This window comes from Microcaecilia unicolor, chromosome 14 (genome assembly GCF_901765095.1).
Source record: "Microcaecilia unicolor chromosome 14, aMicUni1.1, whole genome shotgun sequence".
In the NCBI taxonomy this organism is placed as follows: Eukaryota; Metazoa; Chordata; class Amphibia; order Gymnophiona; family Siphonopidae; genus Microcaecilia; species Microcaecilia unicolor.
Genome location: NC_044044.1, coordinates 4,904,316 through 4,929,995, shown reverse-complemented (window position 1 = coordinate 4,929,995; position 25,680 = coordinate 4,904,316). Strand labels below are relative to the sequence as shown.

Genomic DNA, 25,680 nt, shown 5'->3' with positions numbered 1-25,680 from the left:
GGGGGGGCTATAATGTGCCCCCCCTCTCTGGCCCTGGCCCCCCCTACCGCCGCAGTTCAGATACGCCCCTGGCCCATACCTATCCAGAATAGCTTCTTTCAATTTCACATAATCAGCTATTTCCAGGGTAGGGAGAGCCCGAAAAGCAGCCAGAGCCCTCCCAGATAGGGCTGGTGCCAACCGAATGGTCCATTGCTCTTGGGGCCAGCCGGCTGCCGTAGCCACCCTTTCAAACGCTCCCAAGTAATCCTCAATATTGTCTGAGTCAGTTAGCTTACCCCAAGGCAGCCAGTTTACCCCAGGAAGAACAGCAATCCCCGCTCCTTCCTCCACACGGATGGGCCTCAAGTTCGATCCTGCTCCCTGCAGTCCGCCTCCACTACGCAGCAATTCTTAAAATAAATCCAAAAGTGGCTGTTGCTGGGCTCGGGAAGCAGCTAATGACTCCTCCAAAAGTTGATGAGCCATTTCCTGCTGCTTCTGAAATTGGTGTGTCATAAACGCAAACAGTTCTTTGGGATCCATCTTGTCCACCGGCTCCACGGTATCTGAGGGGAAACAAAAAAACCCAGCCACCCAAGTGCGGACTTTCACAAAAATCTTTTTATAATTCACAGGCACTGTGCCTCCCCGTTTATTATATCCTCCCTCGCCTCCTCCCTAGGTACCCTTTACCTGGGTAGGCGAGTAATGCGCCTTTGTCAGCGTTGGCCCCCTTGACGGGCTTCAGGAATCTCCCGGACACCACCACCTCGCTCTGGTTACTTGATGGGTCAGGTCTGGCACTCCCTCGGCCTTCCAGAGGCCTCTCCTCCTCCACGTGAAGGTTCACTGTAATCCCAGCACTGCCACCATATGTCAGCCGCTCCTCCCGGCCGCGTAATTGTCTCTCTCACTTATCCGTGCTGTCCGCTTCTGACTCCACACTTGTCCGTGCAGTTCGCTCTCACTGCCACACAGTTCCGCTAGCAAGGCGGTGCAACACAGTTCAGCTTGCCAGTCTTTTAAATAGAGGAGTGTGGTAGCCGTGTTATGTCCAATAAAAAAGGTATCATCTTATTTTCTTTTCCATGTTTTATTTTGTTTGATTTCTATTGACAGTCTTTTAAACAAAGTTCAGCTAGTCAGACTTTAAACACAGTTCTGCTAGCCAGGCTTCAAACACAGTTCGGCTAGCCCGGCCTTCCAACAAAGTTCAGCTAGTCAGGCTTTAAACACAGTTCTGCTAGCCAGGCTTCAAACACAGTTCGGCTAGCCAGGCTTTCCCACCCCGCCCTCTTCAGCAAGGCCTCAAAACAGTTCAACTTAGCTAGGCTTTAAACCCAGTTCTGCTAGCCAGGCTTCAAACACAGTTCAGCTAGCCAGGCTTTCCAACAACGCCCTCTTCAGCAAGGCCTCCAAAACCGTTCAGCTTAGCTAGGCTTTTTTCCCCAGCACAGCTTAGCCAGGCTTTTAAAGATCCACCACCCTCACTTGTCAACACTTTACCTCTTGACATTAAAGATCCACCACCCTCACTTGTCAACACTTTACCTCTTGACAGCCACCCGCCGGATCTCTCCTGACTATTATTCTTTTCTGATACTTTTGGGCTCCTCTAGAAGTCACTCTTCTTCTCCAGCCACTTCCTCTCCCACCTCCATTTCCTCTTCCACACCTTCTCCTCCGACCTGCTCCAACTCCTCCCATTCCATCCCCTCATTCTCCACCCCATCCCTCAGGTGTTCCACCCTCTCCTCAGCTGATTCCATCTCCCAATCAGCCCCCTCTCCTTTCCTCTCCTATGGCTCAGGTACTCATTTGTCCTCCTCTCTCCTATTCTTCCAGGCAGTCTCAAATCTGTGTTCTCTACGCTCCTGCCTCCTCCCCTCCCGCAATGCATTCTGGGATCTATAGTTTTTCCACTCTGGCTTTTCTCTCTTCCCTCCTGCATTCTGGGCTCTGTGGCTTCTCTGATTCTCACAGTATGCATTAGTGTATAACACAGCTTAGTAAAATGACCCCTAAATCTAAAGCTTACTCACCATCCTGACACTTTAAACAATAAGGATTTGTCTGAAATATGCAAATTAGGCTAGATGAATGCTTTATAACTTATACTACTATTGTCCAATAATTCAAAGTGCTTGTATTGCTTATTTTCAGCATTTATTTCATCACAACATGACATGGTTTAATTCTTCAAAATCCACACTTTATTTTTGTGCTTAGGAAAAGGTGAAAAAGATTGTGGGCCCAACTTTCAATGCAATTTAACCAGACAGGAGAGGTTCTGTCATGGCCCCTGGTGATGCAGGAAGATGGTAAGTCCTTGTGCAGTCCTCCGAAAGGAGGTCGGTGGTCATCAAGCCAACAAAGACTTCACCTATACTGATCAATCACGGGTCCCTGAGGGTTGAGCCCTTAGGTTCGGTTGACCAGCAGAACTTGAGGGATGGCTTGAAAGGAAGTCAACTAGGTTGGGCAGAAATCGGGGAAGAAGGCAAAGGTGCAGGGCTCAGCCTGAATAGGTCTGGGCAAGCAGCAGTCACATGGCATCTAGATCTGGTCCAGTTCAATACAGCAGCAAGCAGGCAAGATTGTGGTCCAGTCCAGGTCAAGGCAGGCAGCAAACAGGTAAGGTCCAAGTCAAGGCAGGCAACAAACAGGTAAGGTTGAGGTCTGGTCCAGATCAAGGCAGGAAGCAAACAGGCACTAGAAAGTGGGCAGAAATGTCCTCACCCATGAAGTGAGACTCCTAGCTGATGCGGGGAGCATGCGGGGCCCAAAGATCAAGGGGCATGCATGTCTGATGTCAGCGCTCTGCCCAGAGTCACCGGTTGATGTCAGTCAGATTATGTGTGTCCCGTCGGTACTGCAGCTTGATCCAGCACGTCCTGACACACTTACAGCTGCTAGTTCCAGTGTGTCCCTCTGCTACACAGAAGCGAGTCGCTCACAGCATGAGAAGGCATGCATCGGTGAGTAGCCGTGACAGGCTCCTGTGTGGTTAAATTACGATGTGTCCCAGACACTGACAATAAGTCACTGCCACTGAATATCAGCTCTCACTGCCGCATCACTGCCTGTTTTGTGCTAGGTGATCCATGGACAGAGCCAGAGAGGAAGTGGCAATTGTAAGGGCAGCAGCCATATTCAGCGCCAGTGCTTACATAGCTAAGTGGGTAGATAGGACCACATAAAATCAGTCCTATATTTGCTCAATTTACTCTGTGGGTGGCCCGGTATTGAATATCCAAGCTTAATTCTGCCAATGGCTGTCGGTGGCTTAAAAACCATTAACAACCACAAGCTGAAGATTAGTCTCTTCAAATTTAAAAGTGGATATCCTGTTCCTTGTATTGCTCATTTCAAATGAAAGTTTTCCCCAGATACAGAAATTCAAACATATTGAAAGCTTCCTTGTATATACTCTTTGGGTGTCCTTGGTTTCCATTATCGCCAAAAATCAGAAACGACCAAGTCTAGGGATGACCATCTCTAAAGACGACCAAAATTTCAAGATTTGGGCATCCCCGACCATATTATTGAAATGAAAGATGAATGTCCATCTTGTTTTGATAATACGGGTTTCCCCTCCCCTCCATCGGGATGTTTTGCGAGGATGTCCTCAACAAAACTTGGGCATCCCTTTCAATTATGCCCCTCTGCTTTCCATGATGGTTTATGATTGTTAAATGGCAATTCGTAACCCTTTACAATATTTGATCATTATGAACAAAAAAGTGTGTGTTTAGGGCCAAAACCCTGCATAAAGCACTACAAGTGATGATCCTGGCTTACAGACTGGGCCATTATCAGCTCTAATGCGGTGGTTTGATACTATGGAAGGCCTCAAGGACAATGTGGAGACATGCATTCTGATAAAGGCAAAACAAATTGGACATTATCAACTTTTGTTGATGTATTTGTTATCTTAAATAAACAATGGGACGATACCACTATCTTTGAAACAAATAAAATTTTACCATCCGAAGTGGTTCAATCAATAAACAGTTGCTCATTCAACTTATTGCTTGTTCAACTTTTTCAATTTTTTACATGTACACCCCATTGCTTCAAAGCAATGGGGTGTACATGTAAAAAATTGAAAAAGTTGAACAAGCAATAAGTTGAATGAGCAACTGTTTATTGATTGAACCACTTCGGATGGATGTATTTGTTATCAGCATTTGACATCATTGGAAGGACATCAGATTATCATGATCCAATTTACCTTGAAGGTGTTATCAGCTAGCTAGTTCGAACGTGAGCTGTTATCTGCTGGAACCTAGATAACAGCCATTAGCTGGCTCTGAACCTTCTATCAGAATGAAGGCTCATTAAACAGTGGCATCACCTGCCTGATAGCCTCTTATGCAGATGGGGGAGTCCACCTGCTGCTGTCTGGGTTCCTGAATTCTGGTCCATCATCGTCAGTTCCAGACTTGCCTGCTGATCCAGTGTTGTGAGTGATATCTGTCAGGTTGAATTGTTATCTCCTTAGTGCCTGTAAGTGCTTGGGGGTTAGGCATCCTATTATTTCAGGATCTGGTTCAGTGTGCACTAGTTTAGTTTCACTGAACAGGTACTTGTGACCCTTTACCATCATTCTGAGGTTTGTTGCATAATTCATTGTCTCTGATTACATTTATTATTATTTACTGCCAGTACTATATAATATCTAATTCATGAAAGAGAATCTGTGTATAAACAATCAAAGAAAGGATCCTATGAAGGATTTTTTGGGACTTCAGTAAGGGGCTCAGTCAGTTACCGTTTTTTCTACCGTGTTGAGTACATCCCCCAAATTGTCACTGGTCTAAACTTTTCTTCTATAACTTATGTGACTTTCGCTGTGAGAAAGTCTGAATTTCATAATGTGAAAAAACTTCATCAAAAGTAACAAAGTACTTGACTGTGCAGGATCGATGATCTGTACTATTCTGTCTGGTTTCGTTTTACAATAGGTGAATTGATGTTCTAGTGCTCACTGTAGTGTTTAAGATGCTTTCCTTTTCCTTGTGAGACTTGTAGAAATGACTGCTTATGGTATGCTAGAATGGCTCTATAGGTCCTGAGTTTTTGTATTCTCGGTATGCCTAGTACTGGATTTTGGAGGGGGTGTTAAAAAATGACCAGCCCTGGGTGTCAACTACCCTAGGTACGCCACTGCTGATCGCTATCGCTGCCTCTTATCCCACGGCTCCAGGTACGGCCGTCCGGGAGGCAGTGTTGCCTGCCTGCCCTGAAATTGTTCTCCCCAGGCTCCGCTGCCTCGGTCCCTGCATTCTGTTTTTCGCTTGTTGCGCAGCGCTGCCATTCACACAAGCAGTTCCGCTCCCCTCTGCCGCGTCCATCTGACCCTACGTAAACAGGAAGTGCATCAGACAGGGCCAGATGGACGCGGCAGAGGGGAGCGGAGTTGCCTGTGTTGGGAGCTGGCAACAGAGAAGGACATATTCACACAGGTAAGTGTGACTTGCCTGATGAATGGAGTTCACAAGGAAAGGTGCAGGGAGAGAGAAGATAGATAATGAGGAGCTGCAGAGCAAATGCATTTGTAAGAAAGAGAAGCTTGCACCATGCCCGAGCAGCAGCAGGAAATGAGGCAGGCAAGACAGGAGAGGGCTGCTGCTTACTTGTTTACGAGGTGGGTAAAACAACAAAAAGAAATCACTAGTGGGGTCTTTTACTAAAACTTTGCTTGAGTTATCTGCAGCAGGGCCCATAGGAATAAAATGGACCCTGTTGCAGATAACTCGAGTTAAGCTTTATTTATTTATTTGTTACATTTGTATCCCACATTTTCCCACCTCTTTGCAGGCTCAATGTGGCTTACATAGTACCGTAGAGACGTTCGCCATCTCCGGCAAATACAAAGAGTTATTGTGGTCGAATAGGTTCATGTGTTATAGACACAGTGGGGGATCGCAGAGAGGAAGAGTTATGCAATGTCTGTTTCCGGGTTTGGTTTCGTAGTGTTGCAAGGTTTAGGCTTTTAGGTTGGGTCGAAGGGGTATGCCTTTTTGAACAGGTTGGTTTTTAGTGATTTCCGGAAGTTTAGGTGGTCGTACGTTGTTTTCACAGCTTTTGATAGTGCGTTCCACAGTTGTGTGCTGATGTAGGAGAAGCTGGATGCATGAGTTAATTTGTATTCGAGTCCTTTACAGCTTGGGTGGAGGAGATTTAGATATGTTCGTGCTGATCTGATTGTATTTCTGGTTGGTAGGTCTATGAGGTCTGTCATGTAACCCGGGGCTTCTCCGTAGATAATTTTATGGACCAGGGTGCAGATTTTGAAAGCAATATGTTCTTTGAATGGTAGCCAGTGTATTTAGTAAAAGACCCCCTAGAGCTGCTGCTAAAACTTTTCTGTTGCACATAGCTGAAGCTAAGCTAATGAGCACTACAGCTGTGTAGGATGTGATGCCTAAGAACCTGATTGGTGATCAGACTGAGAATGGGTGGGTCTGGGCCCATCCAAGCCCACAGGTAGCTATGCCCCTGGCTATAAGTCTTCATTTGTAATACGTTTAGTGCCATGCCAATTTTTGAGACACTGTACTTCACTTGCTATAATTCACACTTATTCTGCTGGGTTTTTTTTCTTTATATCAAAAACGATGAGGTTTATTCATGTTGAGTGTTATTTACATGATATGGTGAATATTGTTGTCCATAATCATTCAACTGATTTGTTCACTCCTGAGGCAGGCGCCTCTGCACCAAAATGCAGATCTGCATTGAGTTAGATTATTAAAATTATCTACTTTACCCATGTGTTGAAATTGGATTGGTGGCCCTCTACTCCATTTTTTGCAGTTTTTGTTTTATATAGGGGGATTCTCTTCTCCTTTTTTGTTACCCTTTCAATAGTCACCATGACTCCATACTTTTAGTGACTGTGAATTCTGCATTTGCACAGCATATCCAACATTAACAAATGGGGGGTGGGGGGGGGGGTATCAAGCTGCATTAGGACAATAACCCATGTTATTTGTCTCTTAACAAACTTAGGGCCCCTTTTATTAAGCACTGGTAAGCCCGGTGGTACTTCCCATCCCTAGCGCGATGTCATATCCGACTCTACTAAAATATCTTTATTTTTGTAGCGCCAGAGTGCACCTGGCAGTGACGCTTACTGCCTGTGTACCATTGGGTTATTGCAGGAGCCCTTACCGCCACCTGAATGGCTGGCGTTAAGGGCTCCCCCCAAAATGGTCACACAGCAAGTGTTTTACTTGCCGCATGGCCATTTCTTACAGGAGAGACTTCCCTTTTACCTGCTGCGGTGAAAAGGGGCCTCGGTGCATGACTACTATAATATAGTATATGAAGGATTGCCTACGTCAGCTGGTACCCAGATAACCAGCTGGGCAAGAAGGATCACATAAAATGTAGTTTTAACTATGTCTGCTTAGTTATTTGGATACTGCCACTGAATTTTGGCACACCTAGGTGACTTCAAGGAGCTGCCCATACCTGGATAAGGGCCCCACAAGGCTTCCCTATCCCCTGCTCCTTCCCCTTCCCCCCAACCCCTTCCAACAGTCATAACAGTCTGATCACTAAAACTCAACCTGTTCAAAAAGGCATACCACAATGATCTATCCTAAATTGCAGATAACGAAACTTATACCAGAACTGGACAAAACTGAACCCTCGATACTTGATTGCTTAATTTACTCTGTCACTTACGAACTTTAATGCAATACCACTCTGTATTTCTCATTCCGATAATGGCAATTGCCACTACGGCATAATGTAAGCCACACTGAGCCTGCAAATAGGTGGAAAAATGTGGGATACAAATGCAATAAATAAATAAAAAGATTTATGCTGCTTCAATATACTGCAGTACGGTTTTTATGCAAATCAATACCCCACTGCTTCTGTACCTGCATTGGCTCCCAGTGTCTTTCAGATACAGTTACTTTTGATGTTCAGGAAACTTCGTGATAGGGTACTAGACTATCCAGCTTATAATTGAAAAAGAAAAACGCCTATATTGCGACCCAAATCGGGAGATAGACGTTTATCACACAAAAACGAATAAAGCAGTATAATCGAAAGCCGAATTTGGACGTTTTCAACTGCACTCCGTCGCGGATGCGGACAAAGTTGATGGGGGCCTGTCAAAGGCATGGTGAAGGCGGAACTGGGGCGTGGTTATCGGCCGATCAGAGATAGGCGCCTTTCGCCGATAATGGAAAAAAAATATGCGTTTTTAGCGAGAATTTAGGGCACTTTTCCTGGACCCTGTTTTTCCACGAATAGGGCCCCAAAAAGTACCCTAAATGACCAGATGACCACTGGAGGGAGTCGGGGATGACCTCCCCTGACTCTCCCAGTGGTTACAAACCCCCTCCCACCACAAAAATATGCCGTTTCACAACTTTTTATGTTCACCCTCAAATGTCATACCCACCTCCCTGGCAGCAGTATGCAGGTCACTGGAGCAGTTATTAGGGGGTGCAGTGGACGTCAGGCAGGTAGACCCAGGCCCATCCCCCCCCACCTGTTACACTTGTGCTGGTAAATGGGAGCCCTCCACACCGCCCCCCAAACCCACTGTACCCACATGTAGGTGCCCCCCTTCACCCCTTAGGGCTATAGTAATGGTGTAGACTTGTGGGCGGTGGGTTTTGAGGGGGATTTGGGGGGGCTCAACACCCAAGGGAAGGGTGCTATGCACCTGGGAGCTCTTTTACCTTTTTTTTTTTTTTTTTTTTTTTGTAAAAGTGCCCCCTAGGGTGCTCGGTTGGTGTCCTGGCATGTGAGGGGGACCAGTGCACTACGACTCCTGGCCCCTCCCACGAACAAAGGCCTTGGATTTATTCGTTTTTGAGCTGGGTGCTTTCATTTTCCATTATCGCTGAAAAACAAAAACGCCCAGCTCACAAATTGTCGAATAAAACATGGACGTCTATTTTTTCCCAAAATATGGTTCGGTCCGCCCCTTCACGGACCCGTTCTTTGGAGATAAACGCCCATGGAGATAGACATTTTCGTTCGATTATGCCCCTCCATATGTTCAACCCTACCATATGTTATGTTCCAGCATGGTTACTATACTCATTCAGTGATCATCAATTAGTTCTCACTTCTCTGGCAATCTACTCAAATGGGAGCTTTGTTCTTTTTTTTTTGTTACATTTGTACCCCGCGCTTTCCCACTCATGGCAGGCTCAATGCGGCTTACATATTATATACAGGTACTAGGGCAATGGAGGGTTAAGTGACTTGCCCAGAGTCACAAGGAGCTGCCTGTGCCTGAAGTGGGAATCGAACTCAGTTCCCCAGGACCAAAGTCCACCACCCTAACCACTAGGGCACTCCTCCACTGTTGCTACTATTTGAGATTCTACATAGAATGTTGCTATTCCACTAGAAGTCGGCCCTTGCAGGTCACCAATGTGGCCGCGCAGGCTTCTGCTTCTGTGAGTCTGACGTCCTGCACGACGTCAGACTCACAGAAACAGAAGCCTGCGCAGCCTTCTACATGGAATGTTGCTAGTGGAATAGCAACATTCCATGTAGAATCTCCAATAGTAGCAACATTCCATGTAGAATCTCCAATAGTATCTATTTTATTTTTGTTACATTTGTACCCCGCACTTTCCCACTCATGGCAGGCTCAATGCGGCTTACATGGGGCAATGGAGGGTTAGGTGACTTGCCCAGAGTCACAAGGAGCTGCCTGTGCCTGAAGTGGGAATTGAACTCAGTTCCTCAGTTCCCCAGAACCAAAGTCCACCACCCTAACCACTAGGCCACTCCTCCACTCTTTGACCCCTTCCCTGTGGAAGAATTTACTGTAGGGGCTACATTCTGAACTTTCTTATAAGAACTTTAAAGTAGGTCTGAAAACCTATTTGTTCTCAGTTGCATTTAGGGGGAGGTTCTATATATGGTGCCTAAAAAACTGGCCTGGAAATCAGTGTTGAATAAGCATATTCTATAAATGGCACCTAGATTTTAGAACGGTATATAGAATGCGCTTCGCTGATATTTCAGTACCTAATCTGTAAATTTCAGAACACCCATGAAATACCCAGTTCCCTGCCCATAGCCACATTCCTTTTTTACCTGCTCGTGTAAAAAAGTAGGTGCACTACCTTACAGAATATGCTTAGCGAGTTGTGCGTCTTTTCTAATTAGTGCTCATTTTTGCTTGGTAAGTGCTGTTATCAGTGCTCATTAGCTTGTTAAGGGGCCCTTTTATTAAGGCATGCTGAAAAGTGGCCTGCTCTGGTGTAAGCACGAGTTTTGGCCTTGCACTGGTCCATTTTACAACGCACCTGGAAAAAAGGCCCTTTTTTGGCAAAAATGGACGTGCGGCAAAATTAAAAACCAGCGTGCATCCATTTTCGGCATGAGACCTTACTGCCACCCATTGACTTAGTTTTAAGGTCTCACACGCTAACTGGGCAGTAAGTGTCAGTGCATGTAAACTACTGATTACTGCTGGGTAAACGCCACACGGTAGAAAATAGAAAGCATTTTCTACCACGTATTTTATAAGCACATCAAAAATGGAATTACCGCCCAGGGCACATGCATATAAAATACGTAGAAGAAAATACTTTCTATTTTCTACCGTGTGGTAGCCGTGCAGTAGTTCCAATTTGACACTCATTGGGTGCACGCAGGTGCCTACACACCTCAGTAAAAGGGCACCTAAGTTTGTTACGCATGTTTTTATAGAATCTGTTTGGATTTTAGCGCAGATATCTAGGTGCGCTCTCTAAAATCTGGGGGTTAGTGCCTCTTAATGAGTGCTGGAAGATGATTGATAGGAATGGTCGCTGCCTCCTTTTTCTTTCTTCACCTCTCCTCTTTCTCTTTTTCACTGCTTCTCCTTACTAGCAGTACGATTGTTTGCCTTTCCAGCTTATAATGGAGTTCTTTTCTCTTCCTTTTCTGAATTTTCAATTGTACACAGCCTAGTCTTGGCTAGTTCAAAGTTTTGGGAATAAACATAGACATGATGGGTGTATTAGTCTCTTGAATTTTAATAAAGTGTTCTTTCAAACCACTCCGCTTGCCTTTTGTTTCTTTGTGTTCTATTGCCTCTCATTTTTCAATTTTCTGCTAAAGGGCGACAAAAATGATAGCGGGGATGGGACGACTTCCCTATGAAGAAAGACTAAGGAGGCTAGGGCTTTTCAGCTTGGAGAAGAGACGGCTGAGGGGAGACATGATAGAGGTATATAAAATAATGAGTGGAGTGGAACAGGTGGATGTGAAGCGTCTGGTCACGCTTTCCAAAAATACTAGGACTAGGGGGCATGCGATGAAACTACAGTGTAGTAAATTTAACACAAATCAGAGAAACTTTTTTTTTACCCAACGCGTAATTAAACTCTGGAATTTGTTGCCGGAGAACGTGGTGGAGGCGGTTAGCTTGGCAGAGTTTAAAAGGGGGTTAGACGGTTTCCTAAAGGACAAGTCCATAAACCACTACCAAATGGACTTGGGAAAATTCCATAATTCTAGGAATAACATGTATAGAATGTTTGTACGTTTGGGAAGCTCACCAGGTGTCCTTGACCTGGATTGGCCGCTGTCAGGGACAGGATGCTGGGCTCGATGGACCTTTGGTCTTTTCCCAGTATGGCATTACTTATGTACTTTACCTTATGTACTTATGTACTTTACCTCACCCATTTCTATTCTTCTATCACCTTCTCCCACTACTCCAACCAGAGTTACACCTAATCACACTGACCACCCTTCAACATCTTCTGTCCTTCTGTGACTGTTCTCTTGTGCTTGACTGCTTAAATATTTTAAATTTAAATGCTTTACTTTTTGTCTATTAGATTGTAAGCTCTTTGAGCAGGGACTGTCTTTCTTCTGTGTTTGTACAGCGCTGCGTACACTTTGTAGCGCTCTAGAAATGTTAAATAGTAGTAGTAGTACTTAAATTTGCAGCCACACATTTATTTATGTGTTTACTAGGATTTATATACAACCTTTTTGAAGACATTTACCCAAGGCAATGTACAGTAAGAATAAGACAGGCATAGACGATAGACAATTACAGCAGTAAACATATTCAAACAACAGTATCCATTATGGCATAGTATACTACTTACAATGCCAAGACAATACAAATGATGGTGAGCACTATACCATTATACTTTAATCCAGCCTTGGTTTCGCTTGACACGGAAGTCCAAATGAGCAGAAGGAATCCAGAAAGTGAAATAAATCAATAGAGATGATTAATAAAAGAAAGAAGACAATTATTAGATAGCAGATGCATAGACAGTTCTGTTTTGGGGGGAGGGTGATATTTCAGTAGTACTTAAGATTTTTTTAATTTTTTTAAAAATTGCTTTTAGATCTAATCTACACATTATTCTCTGGCTGCATTTTGGGGGCTTTAATTTTTAGAACGCTGATGCTATGTTGGAACTGGGACAAAATGTTGGGATCATTGTACTTAATGTGTGGTTAGCACATGCAAACTGGATACTGCAGAAATCGTGTTATGACTGTGCACTAACTGGATAATAGATTTAGGAGCCCTTTTCTTAAGGTGCAGTAGACCTAACACAGGCCTACTGTGAGCTAAAAGGGTACTTCCATGGGATGCACTGAGGCATCCCATAGTAGTTTCCCACTCAGCATGCACTAATCCTATGCTGGAAAATATTTTTTATTTTCCAGCGTGGGTGGCATGCCCATGGGCAGAGAATAGGCATGCCTGTACTAATCGGATAGTGCACAGGAGCCCTTACCACCTCTTAAATAGATGATGGGAAGGGCTTCTGTGGTCATAGCTACAAGCTAATGGAGAAATTACTGCATGGCCATTAGAAAAAAAATTCAGCCATTTTACTGGCACACTAACAGGCTTATTTTCGAAAGAGAAAGACGCCCATATTTCGACCCAAAATGGGAGATGGGCGCCTTTCTCTAAATAGGCGCCCAAATCAGTATAATCGAAAGCCGATTTTGGGCGCCTCCAGCTGCAGTCTGTCGCGGGAACGAACAAAGTTGATGGGGGCATGTTGGAGGCATGGTGAAGGTGGGACTGGGGCGTGTTTATCGGCCGAAGAGAGATGGGCGCTCTCGGACGATAATGGAAAAAAGAAGGGCGGCAGTAGCGAGAATTTGGGCCGCTTTTGCTTTACCCTTTTTTTTCACGAACAAGTCCCCAAAAAGTACCCCAACTGCCCAGATGACCACTGGAGGGAATCGGGGATGACCTCCCCTTACTCCCCCAGTGGTCACTAACCCCCTCCCACCCAAACAAAATAACTTTAAAAACTTTTTTCCAGCCTGTATGCCAGCCTCAAATGTCATACCCAGCTCCCTGACAGCAGTATGCAGGTCCCTGGAGCAGTTGTTAGTAGGTGCAGTGGACTTCAGGCAGGTGGACGCAGGCCCATCAGCCCCTACCTGTTACACTTGTGCTGCTAATTGGGAGCGCTCCAAACTGCCCCCAAAACCCACTGTACCCACATCTAGGTGCCCCCTTCAGCCATAAGTGCTATAGTAATGGTGTAGAGTTGTGGGCAGTGGGTTTTGGGGGGGTTTGGGGGGGCTCAGCACCCATGGTAAGGGAGCTATGGACTTGGGAGCTATTTTAATTTTTGTTTTTAATTGTTACGAGTGCCCCCTAGGTTGTCCAGTTGGTGTCCTGGCCCCTCCCACGACCAAATGCCTTGGATTTGTTCGTTTTTGAGCTGGGCACCTTCAGTTTCCATTATCGCTGAAAACCAATACCGCCCAGCACAAATCCGCCCAAATGCGATGCATTTGCCCGGCACAAAACCGTATTATCGAAGCAAAAGATGGACGCCCATCTTTTTCGAAAATACAGTCTGTCCTGCCCCTTCAAGGACCCGTCCTCGGAGATAGTCGCCCATGGAGATGGGCGTCCGCATTCGATTATGCCCCTCTAAAGGTGGCTGCAGCATGTGGTAAACCCTCTTGCTAAAGGTAGCTCGGACCACCTTTCAGCATGCCTTAGTAAAAGGACCCCCTTAATATGTGAGCAAGTAGCACTTCCTAAATAGAAGGCAGTAAGGAGTCCTTTTACTAAGGTGCGCTGAAAATTGAGCTGCGCTAGCATAGGCTCATGTTTTGGGTATGCACAGATCCACTTTTCAGCGTGTCTGAAAAAGGGTCTTTTTAAATTTTTGCCGAAAATGGACATGTGGCAAAATAAAAATTGGCGCGAGTCCATTTCGGGTCTGAGACTTTACCGCCACCCATTGACCTAGAGGTAAAGTCTCACACGGTAATGTACAATAATTGTCTATGTGTGTAGAATGATGATTATGGCCTGGTTTCCGCCACGTGCAGGAAAATAAAAATCTCCAGAACACATAGCAGATGCGCATAAAATATGAAATGACCACCCGGGCCACGCGGTAGCCAGGCGATAACTTCAAAATGGCGCATGTAGGACGTACGTACGTGCCTACGTGGCTTAGTAAAAGGGACCTTAAGTGATCCCACATTAATTTTTGCAGGTACCATGCATTAATAAAAAGCCCCGAAAAAGCCCCAAAAGTGCCTCATTAAATCTGGGCGTAGCATATGGGAAAGTCCCACATTAAAATGCATGAAGCCCTGATTTTATCACACTTTGGTAAAAAGGCTCCGTAATTCTTTACACCCCTTCCTTTTTAATATGCCTTATCAAATCACCTGTTACTCAGGTATCTTTTCAAAATCAATTTTTTCCAATTTATCATCAAATTCACAACATATTTTCTAAGAGGTCCTTTCACCAAAGAGGCTTTAGAGCGCCCTTACACAGGTTTCTCCCATGTACTAAGGCCAGTTTAACCGTAGCCAGAAACTGGCTGCTTTTCTATTTTGTATTCATGTCCATGTGACTTACCGACACCTACTTTGAAGGTGGTAGGGGATATTGTGCTAATCCTGTGCTAATCAGTTAGGGGTCCTTTTACTAAGCTGCAGCAAAAGGGGGCCTACACTGGCGTCAGTGCATGTGTTTGATGCGCCTTTTTCTGCAGCAGGTAAAAGACTGTTTTTTTTTAAAGAAATGGAAGTGCGGAAAGTGAACCACTTGCCGCACAGCCATTTGGGGGAGGGGCACTTACCGCCATCCATTGAGGTGGTGGTAAGGGCCCCCACGCTAACTTGGCGGTAACTGGGCAGTGTGTAGCACTGCCTGATTACCGTCGGGTAAATACCTGCACTACAAAAATAAAAATATTTTTGTAGCACATAAAAGACCCCCCTTAGTGTGTGGTAATGAGGATATGTTAACTGGTTCGTACAGACACAACCACCTTCTACCTCCAGACAAGCCTCCTCCCAGGAAAAAGAAAACTTTTTTTTAGTACACAGTTTGCATGTACTGATTAGGGATTTACTGCTGGATGCCTCAGCATATCCTGCAGAGAGCCCTTTTAACTTGCAGTAAGTCCTACTGTCTCTTAGTAAAAGGACCTCTAAATTTCCACTTCCCACTGAATTTTTCATGATGGATGGAAAATGTTTCCCTTTCTGCTCAACTCTTAAAGGTTATCAATAGAAATCAAACAAAATAAAACATGGAAAAGAAAATAAGATGATACCTTTTTTATTGGACATAATACATTTTTTGATTAGCTTTCGAAGGTTGCCCTTCTTCGTCAGATCGGAAATAAGCAAATGTGGTAGCAGATAGTATATATAAGAGAAACATCAAAGCATTACTTTGACAGTCTGACAGAGTGGGAGGGTGGGGGTATGCATGGGGACATCAAAGCATTTCATTGATATTCTAACAGAATGGGTGTTGGTAGGTGAGAGGAGGGTAATAAAGAGAGAAATACACAGAGAAATACAGCTTTATGGTTTATAATGGGTTAGAAAACCCAGATCCTTATTAAGTCCTGTTTGTTGGGTGTCAAAATATTCAATCATTCTTATTTCAAAGGTCTTACGTTACCTTCGAAAGCTAATCAAGAAATGTATTAAGTTATGTCCAATAAAAAAGGTATCATCTTATTTTCTTTTCCATGTTTTATTTTGTTTGATTTCTATTGATAACCTTTAAGAGTGGACTAACACGGCTATCACACCTCTCTGCTCAATTCTTATAATAATGCAGCATTTTAATGTATCACACTGACAGCACCAGTATTCTTGGGGAATGCTCTATTTTTCCTTAGTACTTTCTTGAAGGCTTCTTTGACATCTTTGTTTCTAAGACTGTAGATGAAGGGATTTAAGAATGGAGTCACAATGCCATAGAAGACAGCTACAACTTTGTTCTTGAATGGGTCATCTCCCGAAGGCCTGACATACATCACAAAGACAGTTGTGTAGAATATAGTGACCACAATGAGGTGGGAGGCACAGGTAGAGAAAGCTTTCTTTCTCCCTGTGCCAGAGGGAATTCTTAGTATTGTGGATATAATGCAAACATATGTGCCCATGGTGAAGAGAAGTGAAGCAAGGGTTGTTGTGGTTGCAGAAACAGACAGTATGAGCTCACTGAGAAAGGTATCAGAGCAGGCCAGTTTTATTAAAGGGCCAGCCTCACACAGAAAGTGATCGATGAAGTTGGGACCACAAAACCGTAATCTAGCCACCAAGACACATGGCAGAGATGCAGCAATGAAACCACCAAACCAAGCTCCAACAACCAACTGAACACATGTTGTATGGTTCATAACTGTTGTATAATGTAGAGGGTTGCAAATGGCCATATAACGATCATAAGCCATCAGTGCTAAGAAGAAGCTCTCAGATGCTCCAAGTACGGCAAAAATATAGGCTTGAATAATACAGCCTAACAATGAGATGACATTGTTGACTGAAATGAAGCCTTCTAGCATTTTTGGCACAGTGGTAGACACATAGCCCATCTCTAAGAAGGACAAGTTGCTCAGAAAGAAGTACATGGGTGTATGAAGATGGGTGTCAATCTTCACTAAGGTAATGATGGTGAGATTAGCAATGATGGTTAAAATATAAATAACAAGGAATATGATGAATAATAAGACCTGCAGCTCTGGAAGGCTCGGGAATCCCAGGATAATGAATTCAGTGACTTCGGTTCTATTCACATTAGGCCAAGATTTCATTTTTATGGATCTGAAGTTCATGAGGAGAAAGAGATATTAAACCTGCTTCATGATTAAGTCTGAGAATGCAAATTTATATTTGTGAGCTGCTGAGCAAAAAGGTACCAGAAGTGGGGTATGTGACTCATTTATTCCATAAGATAGAGGGATATCTACTGCATAGCTCTGCTAAATTTCAGCCTCAGGCATGGGCTAATTACATCTTTAAAAATGAGAAACATTTATCAATAAATAAGTATGTTTTTTCTGAAAAATGCATTTGGAAAATAGCACACAAACATATATATTTCTGTAATCCATAGAAAGTTACTGATTACATTTTGATCTTAATGGCCCTATAATACATAAAAGTTTCAAAAATGAAAGTTGCTCAAATGTACTCCTCCAAACTGTTAAAGTCTTTATCTCTGTTATTTGTAACCCCACTTTTGTTACCTTTTCACTCAGCGGGTCACATTTGAAGTTTCAATATTTAACATTTATTTGATATGCCACAAAAGATCAAACAACGTAGTTTACAAAGTAGAAAATAAATACAATCGAATGTATATAATAATTAATATGGAGGATTAGCTTAGTGAAATTGAGGAGCAGCCTGGTAGTTACTTTGGTCCAAATTGTATAAATGGTGCCTTAAAAATTAGCACCGGAAACCCATGCCAAAGATAGACATAGTTTATAGAATATGCTCATGTGCCATTCTTGTGACTAAAATAAATGAAACCTTCCAACAATAGTAAGATAAAAACATAACATGCAATAAGGCTAGAAAAAATACAACCTGAAGAAAGTAAACTTCTGCATCAAAACACAAAAATGCACATTATTTATTTACTAGTAAAAAAGGCCCGTTTCTGACACAAATGAAACGGGCGCTAGCAAGGTTTTCCTCGGAGTGTGTATGTTTGAGAGAGTGTATGTGAGAGTGACTGTGTGTGAGAGAGAGAGTGAATGTGCGAGTGTGTGTGTATGAGAGAGAGAGTGAGTCTGGGTGCGAGTGTGTCTGTGAGAGAGAGTGTGCAAGTGCGTATGTGAGACACAGTGTGAGAAAGTGTGTTTCACACAGATACATTGTGTGCGAGAGAGAGCGTGTGTGTGAGACACAGACTCTGTGAGACTGAGTGTATGAGACCAAGAGAGTATGTGAGTGACTGTCCAGCTTATAATCGAACGAGAATAACGCCCAAGTTCCGACCTAAATCGGGAGATGGGCGTTCTTCTCACAAAAACAAATAAAGCGGTATAATCGAAAGCCGAACTTTGGACGCTTTCAACTGCACTCCGTCGCGGATGCGGACAAAGTTGACGGGGGCGTATCGAAGGCGTGTCGAAGGCGGAACTGGGGCGTGGTTATCGGGCGAACAGAGATGGGCGCCCTTCGCCGATAATGGAACAGTTTTGAGCTAGAATTTAGGACACTTTTCCTGGACCCTGTTTTTTGACGAATAAGGCCCCCAAAAGTGCCCTAAATGACCAGATGACCCCCAGAGGGAGTCGGGGATGACCTCCCCTGTCTCCCCCAGTGGTCACTAACCCCCTCCCACCACAACAAATGATGTTTCACAACTTTTTACTTTCACCCTCAAATGTCATACCCTCCTCCCAAGCAGCAGTATGCAGGTCCCTGGAGCAGTTGTTAGGGGGTGCAGTGGACGTCAGGCAGGTGGACCCAGGCCCATCCCCCCCCCTACCTGTTACAATTGTGCTGCTTAATGCTACTAGTCGTCCAACCCCCCCAAACCCACTGTACCCACATGTAGGTGCCCCCCTTCACCTCTTAGGGCTATAGTAATGATGTAGACTTGTGGGCAGTGGGTTTTGAGGGGGATTTGGGGGGCTCAACACCCAAGGGAAGGGTGCTATGCACCTGGGAGCTCTTTTACCTTTTATTTGGTTTTTGTAAAAGTGCCCCCTAAGGTGCCCGGTTGGTGTCCTGGCATGTGAGGGGGACCAGTGCACTATGAATCCTGGCCCCTCCCATGAACAAATGCCTTGGATTTATTCGTTTTTGAGCTGGGCGATTTCATATTCCATTATCGCTGAAAAGCAAAAACGCCCAGCTCACACCTTGACGAATAAAACATGGGCGTATTTTTCTTTTAAAAAATACGATCCGCCCCGCCCCTTCACGGACCCGTTCTCGGAGATAAACGCCCATGGAGATAGGCGTTTCCGTTCGATTATGCCCCTCTGTGTGACACATAGAGAGTGAATGTGATACAGTGTGAGACATAGAGTGTGTGAGAGACAGTGTGTGAGAGTGAGAGAGAGAGAAAGACATTGTGAGAGAGAGAGTGTGTGTGAGAGAGTGTGTGTGTGTGTGACAGAGATACCTCACCTCCCCCCCCCCCCTCTCTGGTGTCAGGCCACCCCTCCCTCCCTCTCTCTGGTGTCTGAGCGTTACTGTGCAGGACGCTGAGCTCTGGCTGTGCTTCAAGGAACTGACCAATCCTATTTAATAGAATGTACCTCCAACATTCCGAAGCCGAGAAACCTCATGTGGTTGGTTACTTCTGCTTGTGACGAACCCGGAAGTAAGTGATGTCAATTCAGGAGATGGATACAGAGAGCAGGAATGCCTCAGCCATGCAGTCAGCTTCAGAATGTTGGAGGTGCGTTTTATTATTTAGGATTTTAAATACTTCAAACCCACCTATAAACTAGGTGGTTTCCATAAAAACATACATACCAATGTAAAACAGCAAACATCTTCAGGTAACAAAAACATAACATAAGATTATTCTGTTATAATTTCCAAAACTGGATTACATATCAAAAAAGAAGACTTGAACAAAAAACTTTTTAATAGTTTCTTAAATTGCCAGAAAATTAGTATCATTATGAATGAGTGGAGGAGTGGTCTAGTGGTTAGGGTGGTGGACTCTGGTCCTAGGGAACTGAGTTCAATTCCCACTTCAGGCACAGGCAGCTCCTTGTGACTCTGGGCAAGTCATTTAACCCTCCATTGCCACATGTAAGCCACATTGAGCCTGCCATGAGTCGGAAAGTGCGGGGTACAAATGTAACAAAAATAAAATAGATACTATTGGAGATTCTACATGGAATGTTGCTATTCCACTAGCAACATTCCATGTAGAAGGCTGCGCAGGCTTCTGTTTCTGTGAGTCTGACGTCCTGCAGGACGTCAGACTCACAGAAGCAGAAGCCTGTGCGGCCACATTGGTGATCTGCAAGGGCAGACTTCTAGTGGAATAGCAACATTCCATGTAGAACCTCAAGTGGAGGAGTGGCCTAGTGGTTAGGGTGGTGGACTTTGGTCCTGACGAACTGAGTTTGATTCCCACTTCAGGCACAGGCAGCTCCTTGTGACTCTGAGCAAGTCACTTAACCCTCCATTGCCCCATTAAAGCCACATTGAGCCTGCCATGAGTGGGAACGTGTGGGGTACAAATGTAACTAAAATGAAACAGTAAAAAAAAAAAGTTGCAGTAAATATTTTAATGAACTCTTGAGGTTCAATCTTTGCAGGAAAGATCATGAGCAAGAGCTACACGAGTACTATAAAAAAAAGTGGAAAAACCATACACAAATATTTAGGAGTGACAGTTGCATATAAAGGAAAACAAACCTGTGGAATTGTAGCCCCAAAAAAAAAATCACCAGAAAAAATGAACAGTGGGCATGAAATGGCTCTTAATGTATGGAGTAAAAGGCATCTAATGAGAAATAAAATAAAAAAAACACAACTGAACATAGAATGTAAAACGTAAAACAGCCATACATACCAAGTGGAGACATGAAAATGTGTATTGCTGAAGGGAAAGAAAAAAAAATGAAGAGCACGATAAACCAGTGGCGTAGGAAGGGGGGGCGGTGGGGCAGTCCGCCATGGGTGCACGCGCTGGGGGGGGGTGTCGGCTCGCTGGTTCTCTGCTCTTTCTGCCCCGGGGCACAGAAAGCAGGGAAGCAGCAGAGCCGACGCAGCTCCCAGTGACGTGCACTGGGGGCGGATCGGCCCTCCCGCCTGCTCCCCGCTGCAAGGTAGGGTGCGTTTCGGGGGGGGGGTGCGCTCCGGAGGGGGGGCGCCGTGCCCTGCACCCAGTGGGGGGGGGGGTGCGCAGCGGCGACCCACCCCGGGTGTCAGGCACCCTCGCTACGGCACTGCGATAAACGGTCTAAAAAAAAAAAGATTTCCCAGGTCTGAAGGAGGAGTTGAGAGGTGCCATAGAAAGTTCAGTGAAACCTGTTCATTTCTTCCCCCTTTCCATGGGGTATATAAAATATATTTAAAGTCTGGAAGTAGGCAAGCCCTGCAAACACTGCTATTACCTCTAGCTGCACTTCCTGCTTATCAGTCTTCAATTTCTTCCCTCCATGCAGCTGGGTGCTGATAAAGCATTTTCGATTTTATCTCAGGCTACACAGGGCTGAAGTTTCGCTGCCCGGTTACTGCGGGAGCCCTTACCACCACCTTGATGGGTGGCGGTAAGTGCTCCCCACCAGGGCCGCCGAGAGACTGGGCCGGGCCCGGGACAAGGCCGCCCCTGGGCCCCCCCCCCCCCCCCCCCCCACTGCCGGGCCCTTGCACTATATGTAGATCCTTCAAGAGGTAGTGTGTCATGATTTAGGCTCTACACCTTTTCTGATGTTTTGGTGCCACCTCAGTAAAGCCAAAACACAATCTCTCCACTGCAAAACACTATACACAAACTTGTGCAAAAACCCACTCATAACCTTACCAAACCATAACAGCATAACAGCACTAATTCCAAGGACAGGATGAACTACAACCTTATGCGTAGAAAGGCAGCACTATAATTACACCGGGCTCTAAAACACCAGTACACAACCTAATGAAAAACAAAACAAAAAGGGCTGCAAATACTACACACTAGCAGAATACTGTACCTTGATCACACATGAAAAACACATGGCAACAGATATGACACAAGGAACTAGAAATAAAAAAATATGAAGGCAAAATACTGAACTAGAAAGTTACCTCAAGAAGTCAGACTCAGCATGCAGCAATACTAGAAAAATTGAAACTTGCATGAAAAATATCACAGATACACATTTCCAAAAGCTGACATATTCCAATTAATAAATTCTGAATAAAATACTTTTTTCTACCTTTGTTGTCTGATCATAGTTTTTCTATTTGCTTTGGTCCCATCTTCTGTTATATGCAGTGTCTTCTTTCCATTTGATATTTTTTCTCTCACCATCCTCCTGTGTCCTTATGCGTCCTGTCTACCATCTGTAACCCTGTCCCTCTCCTTCCTCAAGTTTCGGCATCTGTCCTGAAAGTGTTCCGATCCAGCCCTTAAATTGAGCATTTCTCCTCACTCTCCTCCCCTCCATCCATGTACATGTATTTCCTGTCTTCCCTCCCCTCCATCCATGTTCAGCATTCCTCCTCTCTTCCCTTCCCTCCATCCATGTGCATCTCCTTCCTGACTTCCCTCCCCTCCATCTATCCATGTCCAGCAACTCCTCATTCTCTCCTGGCCTCTCCTCCATCCAACCATATCCAGTAAATTTCCTCTCTCCCCTGCCCCCTCCAATCATCCATCCATGTTCAGCAGTTCTCCTCTCCCCTCTGCCCTGCCCAGCAATCTCTTCTCTCTCCCCCTACCCTCTTGTCCAGCGATCTCTTCTCTCTCCCCCTGCCCTCTTGTCCAGCGATCTCTTCTCTCTCCCCCCTGCCCTCTTGTCCAGCAATCTCTTCTCTCTCCCCCCTGCCCTCTTGTCCAGCAATCTCTTCTCTCTCCCCCCTGCCCTCTTGTCCAGCAATCTCTTCTCTCTCCCCCCTGCCCTGCCCTCTTGTCCAGCAATCTCTTCTTTCTCCCCCCCCCTCTGAGATCCAAGGCCCTTCTACTACTGCTTATCATTTCTATAGCGCTACTAAACTCCCTCCCTCCCTCCCTCCCAGATCCAAGGCCCCCCTCTCCTTCCGTCCATCCGACTGAATTCCAAGGCCCCCCTCAGTCCCTCCCTCCGAATTGCAAAAGCGATCTTGTTCTTACTTCGTTGGGGGTTGGCGAGAGCAGCATGCAGAAGAGAACGCAGGGAAAAGCGTGCAGCCTCCCGCTTCAGCCTTCCCTCGTTGTCTGTGGTCCCGCCCTCAAAGGCGGGACCAGAGCTGAGAGACAGACAACGAGGGAAGGCTGAAGCGGGAGCCTGCACGCTTTTCACTGCGTCTGCGTGCTGCTCTCGCCGTAACCCCCGCCGAAGAAGTAAGAAGATCGCTTTTGCAATTCGGAGGGAGGGACGGAGGCGGGCCCTGGGAGTCGGACGGACGGAGGGAGGAGGAGGGACCTAGGAGTCGCACGGAGGGGCGAGCACCCACGGACTCGGCGCCGGGCCCCCCTGGAGGCCCGGGCCCGGGGACTTTTGTCCCCCCTGTCCCCCCCTCTCGGCGGCCCTGCTCCCCACCGCATGGCCATGTGGTAAGAGTAATCTTAATGCATGGCCATTTTTTAGGAGCTTTTTACCTGCCGTGGGAAAAAGGTCCCTGGCACACAGGAAAAACGGTCACTGCTTCTACTGCAGGGCCATTCTTACCGCAGCTTGATAAAAGGACCCCATAGTGCAATACTAGAGTAAAAGAAAACGCATACCCCCAGGTACTGTGCAAAATATAAAGATAAACAAAAAAAGCAAACACTGGGCCTTCAGGATTGGGAAAAATGTAATCCTTTATTACAATGAAGACCCAACATGGGCCGTGTTTCGGCATACAAATGCCTGCATCAGGGGTCAAAAAACTCCTATAGGTCAGCTTATGGACTAGTAAGCAGGGATATGAAAAGAACAATCAGGAAATATTCCCCGTTGTTGAAGCAACTCGTATATGGTCAGAAAAACGCCTTCAATGTCGTAAGCTGACCTATAGGAGTTTTTTGACCCCTGATGCAGGCATTTGTATGCCTAAACACGGCCCGTGTCGGGTCTTCATTGTAATAAAGGATTACATTTTTCCCAATCCTGAAGGCCCAGTGTTTGCTTTTTTTTGTTTGTCTGGTTGTTCTTGTATGCTGGTTTCCCTCTTTTTGTGACAAAATATAAAGATAGCAGATATCAATTACCAAAACTGACATGTTCCAATCACTAAAGGGGTAATGATGAAGGGGCAATAAAAATCAGGCTTTTGAACATTAGCACATAGCCGTTATTGAAAAGTTCAGAAAATTGGCCATTTTACCCCAGCAGTAAAAATGGCCTTAGAGCACAGGAATGATCCATGTAAAGGTGTACTAAGGCCACTTTTTACTGTTCTTTGATAAAAAGGCCCCTATAATAGACAAAATACCACAAAACATTTCAATGTGGAGGAGTGGCCTAGTGGTTAGGGTGGTGGACTTTGGTCCTGAGGAACTGAGTTTGATTCCCACTTCAGGCACAGGCAGCTCCTTGTGACTCTGGGCAAGTCACTTAACCCTCCATTGCTCCATGTAAGCTGCATTGAGCCTGCCATAAATGGGAAAGCAGGGGGTACAAATGTAACAAAAAAAATACATTTCTGCACTGATGCTGAGTTGACAGTTTAATGTTCTTTTGTAAAGCAACCTCATAATTTTTTAGACACTCCACTAAAAATCATCATCATAATAATAATAATAATAAAGGAAAGGGGAAATGGGACTTGATATACCACCTTTCTGTGGTATTTTCCAACTACATTCAAAGCGGTTTACATATATACAGATACTTATTTTATACCCGGGGCAATGGAGGGTTAAGTGACTTGCCCAGAGTCACAAGGAGCTGCAGTGGGAATTGAACTCGGTTCCCCAGGATCAAAGTCCACTGCACTAACCACTAGGCTACTCCTCCACTCATTCCACCAATAAGAGTCAACCTCATCAGTGATGTCACAATGGCTTGATTGCCCGATACTTGGCTGACTTCTGATATTGTGATGTCATAAGGGAAAGGGGGAAAGGGAAATGGGACTTGATATACCGCCTTGCTGAGGTTTTTGCAACTACATTCAAAGCAGTTTACATATATTCAGGTACTTATTTTGTACCAGGGGCAATGGAGGTTTAAGTGACTTGCCCAGAGTCACAAGGAGCTGCAGTGGGAATCGAACCCAGTTCCTCAGGATCAAAGTTCGCTGCACTAACCACTAGGCTACTCCTCCACCAAAAGCAAAAAAGCAAAAAAATGATATCACTATATAAAGTCTCTGATTTGGCCTGAAACAACGATAGCAGATAACAAATATCCAAAGTCTGGGGTTTTTATACCCATTTTCTCACTTATTATTTTCTCTCTTATATTTGGTCTTTCATTACTGATTTGTTGGATTTGACATACTTAAATTTTAGGGCCCCTTTAACAAAAATGCGGTAAGAGGGGCCCTGCAGTAGCATGTGGATTTGCTGAACACCGAAGCCCCCTTTTACTGCACTGGGTAAAAGGCTTTTTTTAAAAAAGGAAATGGGCATGCAGTAAGTGAACCACTTGCCGTGAAGCCATTTCCCAGAGTAGCCCTTACCACCATCTATTTGGGAGGGGGTAAAGGCTCCCACGCTAACCTAATGGTATCCCAGCAGCACACGGGGCTGCCTAATTACTGTTTTTTTCAGCACCAGAAATGGCATGCGATGGGGGCAGGTAGCCCGGTAGCAGTGCAGGATTGGCACGCAGCAAAGCGCTGGTA

At 45.1% G+C, this 25,680-nt stretch overlaps 1 protein-coding gene across 1 annotated transcript; it reads right to left on the bottom strand.

Annotated features, from left to right (window-relative positions):
• Positions 1 to 16,073: 16,073 nt before the first annotated feature.
• On the bottom strand, positions 16,074 to 25,332 carry LOC115458186 (olfactory receptor 6B1-like). Its single transcript, XM_030188047.1, has 2 exons — positions 25,313 to 25,332; positions 16,074 to 17,022 (listed from the first exon to the last, which is right to left on the bottom strand). The coding sequence occupies exons 1-2, from the start codon at positions 25,330 to 25,332 to the stop codon at positions 16,074 to 16,076; spliced, it is 969 nt and encodes a 322-aa protein (XP_030043907.1).
• Positions 25,333 to 25,680: the final 348 nt, after the last annotated feature.